Source organism: Capra hircus, chromosome 24 (assembly GCF_001704415.2).
Source record: "Capra hircus breed San Clemente chromosome 24, ASM170441v1, whole genome shotgun sequence".
Lineage (NCBI taxonomy): Eukaryota > Metazoa > Chordata > Mammalia > Artiodactyla > Bovidae > Capra > Capra hircus.
In genome coordinates this window covers 37,417,531-37,434,658 of record NC_030831.1, presented here as the reverse complement: position 1 = coordinate 37,434,658, position 17,128 = coordinate 37,417,531, and the positions used below count along the sequence as shown (strand labels likewise).

General features: G+C 36.7%; 1 protein-coding gene across 2 annotated transcripts in view; it reads right to left on the bottom strand.

Annotated features, from left to right (window-relative positions):
* Positions 1,420-17,128, bottom strand: part of SMCHD1 (structural maintenance of chromosomes flexible hinge domain containing 1) — a 123,947-nt gene continuing 108,238 nt past the window's right edge. For both annotated transcript variants that reach the window (XM_013974279.2, XM_018039573.1), the window contains 3 exons: positions 10,641-10,799; positions 10,241-10,343; positions 1,420-3,520 (listed from right to left, as the gene is read on the bottom strand). In XM_013974279.2, coding sequence (XP_013829733.1) covers positions 3,496-3,520; positions 10,241-10,343; positions 10,641-10,799 — 287 coding nt within the window. In that variant the 3' untranslated portion in view covers positions 1,420-3,495. The remainder of the gene's footprint in view (positions 3,521-10,240; positions 10,344-10,640; positions 10,800-17,128) is intronic.

The window sequence follows — 17,128 nt, the reverse complement described above, 5'->3', positions numbered from 1 at the left end:
CTCTCAAGTCTTCTTCAGCACCACAGTTCAAAAGCATCAATTTTTCAGTGCTCAGCCTTTTTTATGGTCCAACTCTTGACATCCATACTGGAAAGACCATAACTTTGACTAGACAGACCTTTGTCAGCAAAGTGATGTCTTTGCTTTTTAATAAACTGTCTAGGTTTGTCATGGCCTTCCAAGAAGCACGTTTCTTTTAATTTCATGGCTGCAGTCACCATCCGCAGTGATTTGGAGCCCAAGAAGAGAATTTCTGTCACTGCTTTCATTTTTTACCTATTTGTCATGAAGTGATGAGACCAGATGCCATGATCTTAGTTTTTTGAATGTTGAGTTTTAAGCCAGATTTTTCTATCCTCATTTTAAAGACGAGAAAAGCTAAGATACAGACAGGTTAACTAATTTGTCCTAGTCTTGAAGCTGGTGAGTTCTAAAGCCTAGATTAGCATAGGCAGTTTATACAATGTTTCTTTAACTTGGGGATCAAACACGTATGAAAATATATGTAAATATTTTACTCAGCATGTGGTAGCTATTATCTCCTTCCACAGGTTGGACACACTGGTTTGTTTGCATATAGCAGATATATGTATATGCTAAATCAACGAATTTATTAATGTTCTGATAAAAACCATTCTGTATTTCAAACTAACGCCAAGGAGCTTTTAATTTTACATTTTGAAACATCCCAATAATCCTATTTATAAATGTCTCATGAAATTGGTATTTCATTCTAACCAGTTGTTGCTGTTCAGTTGTTAAGTCATGTCCGATTCTTTGTGACTCCATGGATTGTAGCATGCCAGGCTCCTTTGTCCTTCACATCTATATTCTACTATAAAAACACCAGGCAATCAACACATGAACATTTAACACAAATGTAGCCAGAGCTCAATATATTATTATTGAACACATGAAAAAAAATGACTCTCTTGACTTTTTGTTAACACTTGATCCAAGGACCATAGTTGAACTGTCAGCAGTTCTTCCTTTTCTTCTTGGCTGCACTGTACAGCTTGCAGAATCTTGGTTCCCTACCACGGATGGATTTCAGTGAATGCCCGGAATCCTAACTACTAGGCCATAAGGGAACTCCCAGCAACTCTTCACAGGAAAAATTCACTCTGCAAAACTATTGAAGAGAAATGTGCAATATGATTAACAAATCAAGGCATATCTCTAGTCTACGAAAACATGGAAGTGTATTTTTTCACTAAATTTGGCATTCATTTATCAGTATATCACAGAACTAGTGAAATCATAAGAAATGCAAAGTATAAGATTCCTCTTTTAAGTATTATCCTGTCATTTCTAGCCCAACATAACAAATGGTCTTGTATAGTATAAAAGTGAACTCCTATTGTTTAATTATTCCTAATAAAAAATTCAAATATTCATCAGCGGATATCAACAAATAGGTCAAGTGACATAATTCTTTATTCCTACCAAGATGAAATCAGACAAATGAGACATTATGTTCCATTTCGACCAAGAATTTTAAAAGTTAAGAATAACTGATGAGAGACACAAGTGAAAAAGATATAAACAAATGCTACTAATAAGATTTAAATATGGTACTATACAAAGATTTAAATATTTTCTACCTCATGCTATTTGTTACTAGAGTATAAAGAATCAGAGCACTAGGAATTTATATTATCAGACATTACTTTGAAATTAGGCTTCCTAATGTAAAACAATATAATCAATGTCTCTCTATTGCTTATCCCTTGGAATAGTGATTCTTTAACACGAATTTGATTTCTCTCCAAAAGGGAATTAATTCTAACTAGTAAAGTATTTTCAGATACTCAAGTTATTGATAAATTCATAAATAACTGCCTGTACCAGTCAGATGTGGATAAACTTCACATTACACTTAAGATAATTAATTTTTAGGCCAAGAGTCCTCCCATAAATTTTAATGCTGCTACTTATCTCTAAATCTAAACATATGCCTGCTAAAATGTAACAATCTCTTTTTGAAGGGTTCAAAAGACATGCAAAATAATATTATCTTAAATTAACATCTATAAAAGTAAATTTATAAATATAATTACATAACTATGAAATGATTCCATGAAAATGTTTAGCAGACATTAGATGTAGAAAAATGATACAAATTAAAACTTTTTTACTAAAAGTATCTGAAAGTTACAGACTAAAAATATTAATCCTATCCATTTCATAATAACTGTAAGTAACCAAGTCATAACCTCAAAAAGTTAAAAACAATTAGAAGATGAAACTTATTTTTTTGATACTAATATTTAATAACTAATAATAGTAGTTAGTTTTACTTAAAAGGAATCCACTCTTTCTTTTAACTAATTCTCATTACTACCATTTTGCTTCTTTAACAAAACAGTTAAATGCCTTCCAATTATAAAGCGAGGTTAAACATCATAATAATTTACGCTAAGGTAATTTTCATGGAACTTTAAATTTTGAAAAAGGAAAACACACCTATTCATCAGGAAGAAACAATCTTCTTTATTAACCTCACTGTATATTCAGAAAGGATTAAAAAACACACAGATTTGCTGGGCCACAAAACTGTACCAAAAGTATTTCCTTACAAAATAACTTCACAAACCAATAGTCTTGGACTGACACAAAGACATATATCGACATACATTAGCATGAATTAATACACAATTCAAATGTTTTTGCAGCAAATTTCTAGCAGACCTTAATTCCCTTAATGAGGGAGTGTACAACTTCTTTAACTCTTTAAAAATAGTAATAAAAAATTACAAAATAACATAAATGTAGAATTAAGGCTGAGACTATATAATCTAGTATTAATAAAGTCAAACGATGTTTATAAAACTGATGCTGCTGCATATTATATATATATATATACATATATATACAAGATAAATCTTTAGAAATTTAAAATGCTACTTGCTGTCAAAAGTTAACCCACCAATTTAATATTTTTCCATGTGTCTTAAGATGTGAATTCCGAGATACCTGTGCTTTTCCGATTTTATTCTGAATTACAAGTTTCCTCTCATATTTACAATTAAATACCTAACCTCTAGAACTTGCCTTAGACATGACAAAAACAGTTTTGTTAAATAAATTCACACAAAGGTAATAAAAAGGTCTGCTCTCAAGAAATAGTTCTAGCATATTCATGATAAACATACTGAAAAACAGTACATACACTTGTCTTTAGGATTAATAAATGCTATGTGCCAGCTGCGCAGTCACTGCTGTAATTGCATATTTTCCTCTGACACATTTGCAAGATGACAACCAAAGGGCCTGACAACTGGAATAATTCCAGTAAGCCCACACTGTCCAGTGAGATTGACAAAACTGAATGGTTGCTTCCAGTTCTGTTTGGCTAAACATGGAAATGCAAGCCTAGATTCTTGTATCATTCCCAGAAATATTCATCATAAGTCACCCTCTTGGTCTTCTGAAACAGAGCTGCAGAAGGCAGGGCATTCTTAGGGAGACTAATGGCCTTCTCTCTGTCATCTCTCACACATCAGTTTTGGTTATAATCCTGATCAAAGTAGAAAAAAACACAGTTAAGTTTTACATACCAAGGCTCTCCTTCCCTGTAACTCCCTCATCAGACCTCCCCTATAACTCCATCAGACCTGGGTGGTTAAATACGCAGTGGAACTATGTTCTAGTAATTATAGTAATTCTTGGTATAAACAGACTTAATTAAATCCTTGTATGTAAGCATTTCTTTCACATGAATGCCACAAATAAAAGCTTGACAGAGAAGCAGAAGTTAACATATACAGAGGAAGAGATAAATTCTGTGGAGCATAGTTCTTTGGAGTGGTGTATCCTAGGTACAAATTTTGCAGATTATTGCTTATTTTCCCCTTTCCTAAAATGAAATTACCATTTAAAAATTTTAACAAGAATTATAATGCTTATTAGAGAAAGGTCACCAAGATATACCCATAACACTATTTACATACAGAGGATGAACATCTTAGTATATATTTATGCAGATGTTTTCTTACTCAGATGTACTTTCTTTTTCTTCTTGGGGGGTGCCGCTGTGCTGGGGTCTTTGTTGCTTTGAGTAACTTTTTCTCTAGTTGTGGCAAGGCGGGGCTACTTTCTAGTTGTGGTACAAGGGCTTCTCACTAAAGTGGCTTCTCTCGCTGCTGAGCACAGGTTCTAAGGCACACAGGCTTCAGGAGTTGTGGCACATGGGCTCAGCAGTTGGGGCTCATGGGCTCAGTTGGGGCACAGGCTCAATAACTGTGGCACACAGCCTTAGTGGGATCTTTCCAGACCAGGGATTGAACCTGTGTCTCACTGGGCAGGCGGATTCTTTACCACTGAACCACCAAGGAAGCCCTATACGTTCTTTTTAAACAACAGTTCCCTGAACTGCCATCTCCAAATAAAAGACACACAATTTTGGTAAAGAGCTAATTTGTAATCTTTATGAGCAGAAAATCGATTAGAAAACTGAAGTCTCTACTGAAGAAAATGAGTCTACTGCATAATATATACTGCTAAGTATATTCTGTTGTTCCTAAAATCCACATTTCCCCACATTTAACATCTCTGAAATCCACCTTATGTCATCAGTTAATCTGCAGTGTTTTATTTCAGTGCCTCATGGAATAATGATGTTTCTAATAATTAATGACATCTTATAGTTGACGAAATATGATATATAATCCCTATGAAAGCCAACAATATATAAATAGGTAATACACAAACACTAATAATAACATATAAACACATACATTGTTGCTAATTCCTACTGCTGAATTTGTTTTCCATTGTATGGATGAAACTAGTAGTTCAATATTAAAGATACTTTCATTTCAAATGCAGTAACATTTTTGATATAGTGTGAATTATGGAGACCAGATAGAGACTGGGGACAAGGAAATCGATAATTAAAGTGATTTAAGCAGGATGTAAACAGGGAGCCACAGGCTAGAATTCAGCAAATCTGCAACCTACATCGTCTCACCTGCCACCACACAGCTTGCTGACAACAGCTTTTTCATGTCTGCTTTTTGTGTATGCAAAAAAGCTGTACTGACAATATGGGTCTCTCTCTGAAAACATTTACACTCTTCACCCTTTTCTTGTTATTCCACAAATTTGCTATGAATTTTCTTGGTGTTATCTTCTGTCAGTCATTGTACTGGGCCTTCAACAGGCCCTTTCATCCCTGGGAATTCTTTTCCACATGTTGTTTTTTCTCCATTTTCTTCCTTCTAGGATTCTTGATAGTCTGAATTGGTTCTCTACATCTCCCCCTTTCTCTTCACATATTCCCCCTATTTTTCTGAGAAGTTTCCTTTACGTTAGTCCTTTAAATTTTTTCCCCCTCCTCGCCTGGTTTCTGCTGCTGTCCTTTGAAGGCTTTAATTTCAGCAATGGGATCTGTAATCCTGTCCTGGCTGTATCTTTCTCCTAATATCCTCTTGGTTTCACGAATGTAACTCCTTCCACAATCTAATCAGAAATTACAGTTTTTAAAAGAATTCAGCTGAATCATCTTCCAGGGTTGGTTTTGTTATTTATCTTGGATTTCCCCTCACATGCTGTTGACTCCCCTCATATGCATAATGACTCTCACCTGTACAATTACATTTAAGAAAAAGAACTGTGCTGCTGGTCTGGATTTAGTCTACTGTTAATAAAAATAGAACTGTTTTCCCATTAAGGCTGCTCTCTGAGTAGGAATTTTAAGGGAGGAGGGAGCAGGGGAGTGGACAAGAAGGCTTTGCTTTAAGGGTGTGGCTGGAGAGCCGACTAGCAGGTTGCTAGTGTGTAGATGTTGGCAACAGGCAAGCCTCTAGGGCGCCACCAACTACATCGGAAGCCATGACACCAACTTTTAATTAACTAATTAGCATTGTTATCTATCTAACTTCCTGGTGAGAGTGTTAATACCTAGAAACAAGAGAACAGAGCTCTCAAAGCCTGGGGTTGAAAACTTGGCATGGTCGAGGCTGTTTTCTCTCCATTTCGCTCCCTCCTGTTTTGGGCTGGACTTCTCTGACTGAGTCCAAGGTTCCACCAGGCAGACTGTGACCCACTGTCTCTTGATTATTCCCAGAACCTCCTCCTTGATATTCCAGCCTTGTTTCTATCCTGTAATCCCCAGAAAACCTCAATCAAATGTGAAGGCAGAGGAAGACAGATTCAGACATGCAGTTTCTATCTATACCCTTTCCTAAGAAGTTATAAGAGAATGACAAGGAAGCCGAGAAACAATGGATTCAACCCAAGAGAGCAGCCAAGGAGGATCCAGAAGACCTACAGGATTACTAGTAACAGTTACTAAAGCAGGTGGAAGAATACATGATCAAGTTACACAGTGAAAGAAAAAAGAAAGACTTTTAGAAACTCCAGAGACATTAACAACATTCAAGAAACAGTCTAAGAACTGGATTAAAATTCAACATGATTTTAAGAACTGATGGTTTAGAAGATTTACTTGCCTCTGATGTCTGGAACACTGGTGGCCTAAGTAGGGTCATGACATTAGAATCTTACAGAGGGAAATGTAATCCTAGCACACAACTCTGCCTATATCATCATCAGAGCCATAATATGATGTTGCTTATCACTTAATAACTTTGAAAAAAAGCACAGAGATCTTCGTTGATGGTTGTAAGAGAGAACATAACCAAATAACCACAAGAAGAATTTAGTTCAAAAGTCATTAGATAGGCAACACAAGACAGACCTCCACACCAAGGTGCTGGGTGGGCTGCACGGTCTGAAAACTGATAAACCAAGACTGACATACATAAATGTGCACCAAAAATGGAGGCAACAATAGAATAAATAAAGCAGTTAAAACCAAGGCCGCCTCTGGGAACCAGGATGGGGTAAGGGTGCAGAGGAATAAGATCTCATCACCATGAGCTCTTCTGATACCTGTGCTGTCCAGTCTGGTAGCCACGAGCCATGTGTGGCTCCAGAGCACTTGCAATGTGGCTAGTCCTAACAGATTTGCTGTCCTCTGAATTTTGAAGATTTTGTATGAAAGAGAATTTAAAATTAATAATTTCTATACTACTGGCAGTATGTTGCAATGATAATACTTTGTATACTGTGTTAAAAAAATACTATTAAAATTTAATCTCGCTGCTTCTTTTACAATGGTGCCTAGAAAATGTTAAATTATATGTGTAGTTCACATTATACAGTATATTAAATATACATACTATTTGACTTATATACATGCATTACTTTAATGAAAATACCATTACTATTACTAAATACCATTACTAACAAACCAAAAGAAGAAACTTTAGCCCATACCACCTCTGAATTGCTACAAATTCTTAATTAACAAGATCCAGATCAATGGCATCGGTCGTGGTTCTGCAGTGACTCTAAGTCTTAACTTAGAGTCCAAACTTAGGAAGTCCATGCACGAGAGCCTATGAACATGGACTTTAGTCTAGAACTGCTTGGCAGGAATTTTCTCACTTGGTCTCTTAAAACACTGGAAAAATGTTCCCTGTCTACCATAAAATACTTCTCTACCACTTATGCCAAGCCTACAGAAAAGCAGAATAATAACCTTTTGCCCTTTCTTGTTTTGATTTGCTCACTTTTTGTCTTCTAGTGTTTTAGCATATATCCCAGACATCGTATTATTCGACTGTTAAATATCTCTGTACATATTTCTTTTTTTTTGTACATATTTCTAACTGTGTATTTAATTTACTGTAAACTCTATGCTGCTGCTATACACAAAAATCACAATTCCTCAGTATATCTAATATCCAGGTGATTGAAAATTTACCAGATTTTTTCAAAATTGTCATTTTGAAGATTCAAATCCAGGTCCAAAGAAGCTGTACACATGTGCGCTTCACGGTTACACCTCTCAGTTACTTATTCTATAACCAGTGGTCTACCCTTCTCCCTGGGCGTCTTTATTCTATAACCAGTGGTTCACCCTTTTCCCTGGGCATCTTTATTCTATAACCAGTGGCCTACCCTTCTCCCTGGGCGTCTTTATTCTATAACCAGTGGTCTACCCTTCTCCCTGGGCGTCTTTATTCTATAACCAGTGGTTCACCCTTCTCCCTGGGCATCTTTATTCTATAACCAGTGGCCTACCCTTCTCCCTGGGCGTCTTTATTCTATAACCAGTGGTTCACCCTTCTCCCTGGGCGTCTTTATTCTATAACCAGTGGCCTACCCTTCTCCCTGGGCGTCTTTATTCTATAACCAGTGGTTCACCCTTCTCCCTGGGCGTCTTTATTCTATAACCAGTGGTTCACCCTTCTCCCTGGGCGTCTTTGTTGCAGCACGCAGGCTTCTCATCAGTGGCTTCTCTTGTTGCCGAGCAAGGGTTCTAGGACACACGGGCTTCAGCAGTTGTGCCACCTGGGCTTAGCTGCTCTGCGGCACGTAAAATCTTCCTGGACCAGGGATCGAACCCCTGTCCCCTGCACTGGCAGGCATATTCTTACCCACTGTGCCACCAGGGAAGTCCCTCCCTATGGTTCTTTTAATGTCACTGATTTATTAACAAAATAATCATTTACAGTGTCCCATTCTTGACATTCTAGATTTGGCTAATGGCTACCCGGTGGCATCATTTAACTTGTTCCTAAATTTCCCTTCTTTTCTGTATACTTTTGAAGTTCTATTGAGGGCCCTTCTCCAATTCATGAGAGATTTATGCTCTAACACCTTAAGGTATCCATTTTATGCAATGAATTAACCTCCTTTTATTCATCAAGAATGTGAGCTGTGTGAACTGTCCCAGGAGTGTCATGGTTTTCTGCAGTGCTTAATTCCTACACAGAACTCCAGCTGAGAAGACTGAGTGGAAGCTTCATTAGATTCAGGTTATTTATTACTGAATCCCATAATAGCAAATATCCTGCTTTTTAATCAATGAGTTCAGGAGTGTCAATCTATCTTTCCATTAAGTCCTCCTCCCAATTTTTTATCTAATCATTTGTGTATCCATAGATTATTATTGCCTAAAACCTATTACTTTATTAGGAATGGCAAAAAAGTGATGTTTTCATTTTATCTGACTTCTTATATACTTCATTCTCATATAAAGAACTTTATAAAGAAGAACTTCTATAAAGAACTTTCTCCAGTTATTTGATTAGCCAGAATGTTCATGTAAGGAAAGAATGAATATGTCTTTTCTATATGAATATATCAATGTTCACTGTAAGAACTTGGTGTCATTTTTTCAAGATGCTGTTTTGGGAAGAGGCATACTGTGGCTTCCGTCTAGCTCTCCAACCACATCTTAGGGGCTCTTCCCTCTTACCCACTATCCTTTAGGCTCACAAGCATCTTTACAGTTCCTCAGGCACGCCAGGTGTGCTGTTTTCTGAGTTTTCACGCCTCTTCTCCCTCTGACTATAAGCCATCCCTACAGAGCTGGCTTCCCATCCTTCAGTTCTCTGCTAAAATGCATCTTCCCTAACAGCCAAGCACGTTCTCCCATTGTTCTGTATCACTTTGTCCTCTGTTCTTTTGTAAAAACTTATCATTCTATATTTTTACATACAGAAAAAGGTTTACTTTTTTGAACTGTCCCTCTTCTGTACAAGATTACAGACCTCCTATGGGGACAAGAACCATGTCACATTTATTTACCCAGGAACACAGGGCACAAAATAATCAAATAGTTACAATATAGAATACGTAGATGGATAGGGCATGGGATACCAATTCTAAATATCATGGTCTCAGTGGAACTCCTCAAAGGTCAACAGGAGAAACTTACTCAGGCAGAGTCCAAATGAACATTCGTGATAATGTACAAGAAACCCCAGTAGTATGGGCCTTTCTGTGGGATGGCCTTACTAGTATCTAATCTGAAATGGACAATTTTCTTCATTGAGTTAGGCTGCAGATGGCTTTGTTGGCTTCTTGGTTAGTTGTGCAAAAATGGTATGTGATTTTCCAAACCATATATTATAAGCAACTTTTAAATGAGTAATGTGCGAGTGATTCTGCATAGTCTGTATCTGTCAAGTTGCTGAGCCTATAAAGTAAAATGCAATGTATTCGAAAGTTTTCAAATAATCTGTAAAAAATTTTAGAAAATGATTTTTTAGAGTATCCTAGGAGGAAATATAAAATAATTTCAGCTTATTTTCATTAGCCATCACTCAATTGGGTTAAAAAGAAAACAAAATTAATTCTGGTTCAAAACAGGCAAGTAAACACCCTCATGCTATTTTTAAAGTATGATGAGCCAAGAGCTTTGAGGGCACAGTAGCCTCACCTGTTTTGTCTTGCAGCTTCTCTTCTTATTCTCTTGGGAGGAATTGGACAGTCTGTCACTGGATGAGGCAGTGAATCATTACACTTACGTGTGGGAGTCATTCCTGCAAAGACAGTAAGAAAACAGAGAAAATTAACTTTTAAAAGACCAGAATAATTATAAGCAATGAAAGCAAATACCTCTTAATTTATAGAAGAACAATTAATAAATAATACTGGGAATGCTTCTTATTACGCCTGCTGAGAGAATAGCTTACGAACATTTGTCAGTTCACCCAGAGGTCGAGGGTGTCTATGATTTAGGTTGTGGGTCATTCACACTCTTTCTTTTTAGAGCTCAATTCTCTCCAATCATGCACACTATCTTCAGCCAGAGAAGGATCTCGCAGAAAGTACAGTACCTAGTTTTTGCTCTATCAGTTTGAGATTCTTTTCGTGTTCATCAAGTTCTTGCTTTTTCCTCTTCATATCGGGAGTGTGAAGGTACTTCAGCTGCCCATTAAGATCCTCGTTCACACTGCCCAACCTGCACACAGCAGTGCGGTACTGCTGGAGAAGATCTACAAAGAAACCAGAGACATTCAACTAAAGCTACTGATATCATATCAAACCAGTATTTTAGGAAAGAAGAGCCAGCAACACTGAGTGTTGTGTTACAGGAACACATGGAACTACTTTTAACGTTCACAGTAAACAAATGAAAGGAAAAAAACACAGTTTAGATCCTGGCACAAAACCGGTGCTTATGAAGTCTTAATTTTCTTCAGCGGCTTGACTTTAATAAATTTATTGTACAGTACGGGGAAAAGAAGATACAAACTGTTTGTAGGACATATATTAACCTTAAAATGCATTCCAATATACATTAGGTGCAGACAAATACTGTTTGACTCCACTTATATGAGGTAACTAGAATAGTCAAATTCAGTCAGAAAGTACACTGGTAGGTGCCAGGGGCTAGTGGATGGAAGAGAGGTTTGGCGGGTGAAAGGGGACTTAGTGTTCAATGGGGCCAGAGTTCCAGTTTAGGAAAGTGAAACATTCAAGACAGGGATGATGATGAGAGTTGCACAACAATATGAGTGTACTCAGTGCCTCTGAGCTGTACAGTGTAAATGTGGCTGAAACAGTATATTTTATGTAACAGATGATAAGATGGTTGGATGGCATCACCAACTTGATAGACAAGAGTTCGATCAAGCTCCGGGAGTTGGAGATACACATGGAAGCCTGGTGCGCTGCAGTTCATGGGGTTGCAAAGAGTCAGACATGACTGAGCGACTGAACTCAACTGAGTGTGACTTTTACCACAATTTAAAAAAAAAATTCACTCTCACAGTCAGTGTTTACCTCCGTTTAATATTCAGTATTCCATCTAATTCCACACAATTTTGGGGTTAGGGGAAAAATGCATTAAACATGGCATTATTAGAAAATCATTGCTTCCAACAGACATGGCCATTTCCTTAAACACAGCTTTCAAACACTCTTGACACTTAGCTTTCAAAAAACTTAACTTTACTTTGTTTAAAAATATATTACATTAGTCAAGCTTGAGACTATTTATTGCCTGTTTGTATGAATTACTAGACACTATAGGTTAAATACACTGACTATACTTTAGTCCATGGGCTAAGAATGGTTTATACACTTTTAAATGATTCCATTCTAAACGGTTATATAAATATGTTCATAACACCCTCAATTTTGTCTCCTGGCTCACAGGCCTAAAATATTTACTATTTGACCCTTTGAGACTCTAGTCACACAAAAATGTTCAGTATTCATGGGAACGGGTATACAAACACCCATATGTTTAATAAATATATACAGTGGGTTTACAAATGAACCTGTGGAAGAAATCAATTTAGTCAAGAGTATATGATATATGAGATTTTCTATACTTTAAGGGTCAATAACAGTATTTAAAAAAACTATCCAGCTTTCTGGGAATGAGTAAGCACACATATACACACCCGTGAACATTATGAGCATATTCATATATATTTAAATATGAATTCCATATGTGTAATTCGGTAATGACAAAGTCCTTATGTTTCTTTATTCCTTGTGACTTACCGGAACTCAAAGGTAGCCACTAAAAAAGAGAGTCTGGTTTTCTGGTTTGATAGTACTTCTAATTTCATTTTTCTACGTGCATAAAATAGTGCTTATTTTCTATGTGAATGAGGTACAAAATGATGTCCAGACCCATATGTCAGGGATGCTGCCTAATTCAGCAGACAATATACAAAAATTTTAAGTCATTTAGGGTTGAATCCTACTTAACTTTGTAAGTCATGAGGTTCTTTTACCTTTTAAATACTCAAGAAACAATATATTCAAAGGCTTTATATTAATCAACTTGTTATTTATAAAATTAAAAGATGGAATATTAAATACTTTCTATTAAATGGAACACTAATAGCAAATATTTTATGCCTAAGATGGACAGAAGCAACTTAGCTCAATATGCCTTTGTTGTTTTTGTTCAGTTGCTCAGTTGTCTCTGACTCTTTGCGACCCATGGACATCAGGCTTCCTTGTCCTTTATCATCTCCTAGAGCTTGCTCAAACTCATGTCCAGTGAGTAGGTGATGCCATACAACCATCTCACCCTCTGTTGTCCCCTTCTTCTCTTCCCTTTCAATCTTTCCCAGCATCAGGGTCTTTCCAATCAGTTGGCTCTTCACATCAGGTGGCCAAAGTACTGGAGCTTCAGCTTCAGCATCAGTCCTTCCAATATTCAGGACCGATTTTCTTTAGGATTGACTGGTTGGATCTCCTTGCAATCCAAGAGACTCTCAAGAGCCTTCTCCAACACCACATTTCAAAAGCATCAATTCTTCGGCACCCAGTCTTCTTTATGGTCCAACTCTCACATCCATACATGACTACTGGAAAAACCCTAGCTTTGACTAGACAGACCTTTGTTGGCAAAGTGATGAATCTGCTTTTTAATATGCTGCCTAGGTTTTAGCTTTTCTTCCAAGGAGCAAGCATCTTTAAATTTCATGGCTGCAGTCACCATTTGCTGTGAATTTAAAGCCCAAGAAAATAAAGTCTCTCACTATTTCCGTTGTTTCCCCATCTCTTTGCCATGAGGTGATGGGACTGGATGCCATAATCTTCATTTTTGAAATGTTGAGTTACTAACTCAGCTTTTTCAATCTCCTCTTTCACTTTCTTCAAGAGGTTCTTCAGTTTCTCTTCGCTTTCTGCCATTCGGGTGGTGTCATCTGTGTATCTGAGGTTACTGATATTTCTCCCGGGAATCTTGATTTCAGCTTGTGCTTCACCCACCCTGGTATTTCGCATGATGTACTCTGCATATAAGTTAAATAAGCAGGGCAACAATATATAGCCTTGATGTACTTCTACCCCAATTTTAAACAGTCTGTTGTTCCATGTCCGGCTCTAATTCCTGCTTCTTGACCTGCATACAGGTTTCATAGGAGGCAGGTAAGGTGGTCTGGTATTTCTATCTCTTTAAGAATTTTCCACTGTTTATTGTGATCCACACAGACAAAGGCTTTAGTGGAGTCAATGAAACAGAAGTAGATGTTTTTCTGGAATTCCCTTGCTTTTTCTATGATCTAGCGGATGTTGGCAATTTGATCTCTGGTTCCTCTGCCTTTTCTAAACCCAGCTTGTACATCTGGAAGTTCTTGGTTCAGGTACTACTGAAGCTTAGCTTGAGTATTTTGAGCTAACATGCCTTGGCATTTCGCAATTTTTTGATATGAAATGTAATTTCTATTTACCATGGTGTTTATAAAGTCTTTTCTAATTCATTTAATAAAATTTTGCCAAAGAGAAAAAACAAAAATTCATATTTAATTCTGTTTATAAATGATTTCAGAGCTCATACATTATATGTTGTTTGAAAATTTCAATTATATAGGAAAAAACTAATGATGCTTTACTATGAAAATAGTGAAAAAATACTTTAAAATAAAAAATTAGTTCATATGAAAGGACAAAAGCTCAAATTACAATGCATTCATTTCTGTATGCTATTTATTAAGAAAGATAGATTATTTCAATGTATCCAGGCAAAGAAAAAACACTACTAAAAATAATACAAAATAGTTGAAAGTACTATATCTGAAGAGCTGTTACTAGACAAGTATTTGGGGTTGCTAAGAAAGCAGATTCAGAAAACTAAGATCATGGCATCCGGTCCCATCACTTCATGGCAAATAGATGGGAACACAGTGGACACAGTGGCTGACTTTATTTTTCTGGGCTTCAAAATCACTGCAGATGGTGACTACAGCCGTGAAATTAAAAGACGCTTACTCCTTGGAAGAAAAGTTATGACCAACCTAGATAGCATATTAAAAAGCAGAGACAATACTTTGCCAACAAAGGTCCGCCTAGTCAAGGCTATGGTTTTTCCAGTGGTCGTGTATGGATGTGAGAGTTGGACTGTGAAGAAAGCTCAGTGCCGAAGAACTGATGCTTTTGAACTGTGGTGTTGGAGAAGACTGTTGAGAGTCCCTTGGACTGCAAGGAGATCCAACCAGTCCATCCTAAAGGAGATAGGTCCTGGGTGTTCATTGGTAGGACTGATGCTGAAGCTGAAACTCCAATACTTTGGCCACCTGATGAGAAGAGCTGACTCACTGGAAAAGACCCTAATGCTGGCAAAGAATGAGGGCAGGAGGAGAAGGGGACAACAGAGGATGAGATGGCTGGATGGCATCACTGACTCAATGGACATGGGTTTGGTTGGACTCCAGGAGTTGGTGATGGACAGGGAAGCCTGGCGTGCTGCAGTTCAGAGGGTTGCAAAGAGTAGGACACAACTGAGCAACTGAACTGAACTGAAGAAGGCAGAAGCAATCTTCTCACCACTGGAGGATGTAAGCAGTTAGACAGCTAAGTAGATTTTATTTAGTAGCATTTAGGTCTCTTCAAACTTTGTGTTCTGCATTGGCAAAAAACTGATAAATACTTGTAAACTGGGTAAAAAAAATTGGTGAAAAAATTTACTAGAACTTCTGCTTTTGTCTGTTCAAAGAGCGTTCAGCAGGGGTGAACAGGAAGGAGGCAAGCTGAGAGAAGGGTGGGTGTAAATGAAATAGGGGTGGCTAGTAGATAGGTCTACAGGCATTCAATCTGCTTGACTTCCAGTAAGTATAAAACAAAACAGAACAAAATATCTTTGTTCTGAAAACCACAAACCTTCAATAATCTTGGTTGCTACCTTTTAAAAATATTAAAAATATTAAAAAAATTAAGAATAGTTTTACTTAAAACAACAAAAAACCCAATAAATGTACGGAGAGGTTAAATATTAGTATTAACAAATTAAGCATGACATAATAAAACATAAATAATGTCTAGGCTGGCCAGGTGCATACTATGTATTTGGAGTATATGAAAGTGTTAATGAGACTGATGATGTCACAGTTATAAACTACACATTGATACTTATTGGAAATTTTAAAATGCCTTTTCTTTCTTCAGTTGATACCAATAACTCTCCTTTCTTACAGTCATATCCTGGCTTCTACAATGTTCAGAGTTATTTTATTTTTAATATTTAAAAAGTTATTTCTACTTATATGATCTCTATAGAAAACTCGGGCTAATACAGAAAAGAGAGAGACTGGGAAAAAACTGATAGGTTTACCACCTCACTTTTTTGTTTTCATTTCACATGTCTGCAGGTTTGATTTTTAACATGTGTGATATTTTAAATTTTATTTTCTATGTACTTTTCAAATGAAATTTTAACAGACATCTCTCAGACTATAAATTCAATTAAAGCATTTAACATTTATGTTTTCCTTGAAAAACAAGGCGATACTATCTATATGAGAAAGAAAAAAAAAAGTCCTGCTTATATTTAGAACTGTTTACCTAGGCTTCTTTCCTATAAGATCAATTATTGGTTCAAAGAAAATGAGTATTAAAAGCAATTAGTTAAAAAAACAAAACACCAACTGGTAACATTTTCTGATTATAAAAGTGACACACACTGAGGCAGGTCTGGAAATACACAGAAAAGGGCAATGGAGAAGCAAATTATCTCAATTATGTATTCAGGGAAAAAACGTTTTCTTTCTACTCTCTTATGTCACTGGACGAATGAACGCATATACAATCCTGAAGTTGGCAAAGTTATCTCACCTTTTAAAGACTCAAATTCCTCATTTGTAAAATGAGGAGAACAGCAGTAAATGAAATTCAAGTGATAAGCTTAATAAAGTATGTGGGACATAATAAGCCCTCCAACAGTAACTATTATTATTCCCTTGAAAATTGCTTATTCATGTTATCCATTTTTCTGTTAGTCTGTCCTTTTTCTTGTGTTTTAAAGGCTGCTGTTAACACCTTTGTCTACCATACATGCAATCTTCCCCTAGTTGGTCATCTGCCCTTCTATTTTCTTCAAGGTGCTTTAAAATTATGTAAACTTAAAAAAAATAACTATAAAATGTTCTTTTCTCACATCTGCCAGTACTTATGTGTCAAGAAGCCCATTTCTCCAAGGTGGGTGCTTCTATTTTAGATTGGCTGGTCAGAGAAGTCCACGAAGGTATGACATTACACAACAGGAAAGAAAAGCAGCAAGCCATGCACATTATCTGGGGCAAAACCACTGCAGATAAAGGGAACAATAAAATAAAGTGTTCCTTTCAAGATGCAGCTTTCTGATTTCTGTCCTACTGTGCTAAGAACTTCCTGAACACAGCTGACGAGTGGTCACAGTTTTCTTTGCCTGTGCCATTTCTGGAAACAGGTTTGCTATCAGTTTAATAAGATGGCCTGAGTGATCTCCATATTTATCTATATTCTGAAACAAATTATATTTTAAATTCACTCATGAAAAACCTATAGGATGGAGTTAGCTTTCTGAACACATCCTCAGGCAATG